General features: G+C 62.5%; 1 protein-coding gene across 1 annotated transcript in view; it reads right to left on the bottom strand.

Moving 5' to 3' along the window:
* Positions 1–298: 298 nt before the first annotated feature.
* The window catches only part of LOC107182638 (mast cell tryptase-like), a 1,635-nt gene continuing 1,138 nt past the window's right edge, over positions 299–795 (bottom strand). Inside the window, exons 2-3 of the mRNA XM_015562029.1 lie at positions 679–795; positions 299–604 (exon numbers count right to left, since the gene is read on the bottom strand). Of these exons, the coding sequence (XP_015417515.1) occupies positions 440–604; positions 679–795 (282 nt within the window). The 3' untranslated portion in view covers positions 299–439. The remainder of the gene's footprint in view (positions 605–678) is intronic.

Genomic DNA, 795 nt, shown 5'->3' with positions numbered 1-795 from the left:
ATCAATGACCAGGACTCAAATTGTGACCTCCTGGTTCTTCGGTCTACACTCGACCACTGGGCCGCTCTGGCTGGGCAAGAATTACCTTTTCAATGTTCTGTGTTGCTTTATGTGACCTGAATACACATGACCGCTCCCCAGGGAGACACAACCCCAGGCACCAGGGGCTGGGGAGGGGGGTCCCCACAGCAATGCCCCGTGCTCAGGGCCAGGGGTCCCGACAGTGACACACAGTGGCTGTGTGGCTGCCCCTGGAGCCCTCCCTCCCCCTCAGTGACGCCCACAGCTGGACACATGGCCACAACCACATGTACTCTTCACACACTTTAATGAGAGGCAGTGCCCACCACCCACTCCCTGGGCTGGAGAGGGCAAACACCTGGGCAGGAAGCAATGGTCGGGGTCAGGAGGGCGCTGGGTGGCAGCCCGAGGGACAGGCTCAGGGCTCCTTGGGGACGTGCTGGTGGATCCAGTCCAGGTAGTAGGTGACGCGGGTGTAGATGCCGGGCCTGTGGCTGGGCACACAGCCGTCACCCCAGCTGACCACACCCGCCTGCATCCAGGTGCCGTTGACCTTGCAGACCAGGGGTCCTCCAGAGTCGCCCTGGGGAGGAGAGGGGTCAGCCAGTGGATGGAGAGGCAGATGGGGCGGGGACTCGGGGGAGCACACGGGCCCACCTGGCAGGCGTCACTCTGCTCGTTCCCGGCACAGATCACGTTGTCCTTGACAATCTGGATGTTGTCCCCCGTGTACAGGCCCGTGTGGTATTCCGCGTCACAACGGCTGTTTTCCAC

Source organism: Myotis davidii, unplaced genomic scaffold (assembly GCF_000327345.1).
Source record: "Myotis davidii unplaced genomic scaffold, ASM32734v1 scaffold8071, whole genome shotgun sequence".
Classification (NCBI taxonomy): domain Eukaryota; kingdom Metazoa; phylum Chordata; class Mammalia; order Chiroptera; family Vespertilionidae; genus Myotis; species Myotis davidii.
Note: the sequence above shows the minus strand (reverse complement) of the source record. Positions and strands in the feature narration are given on the sequence as shown.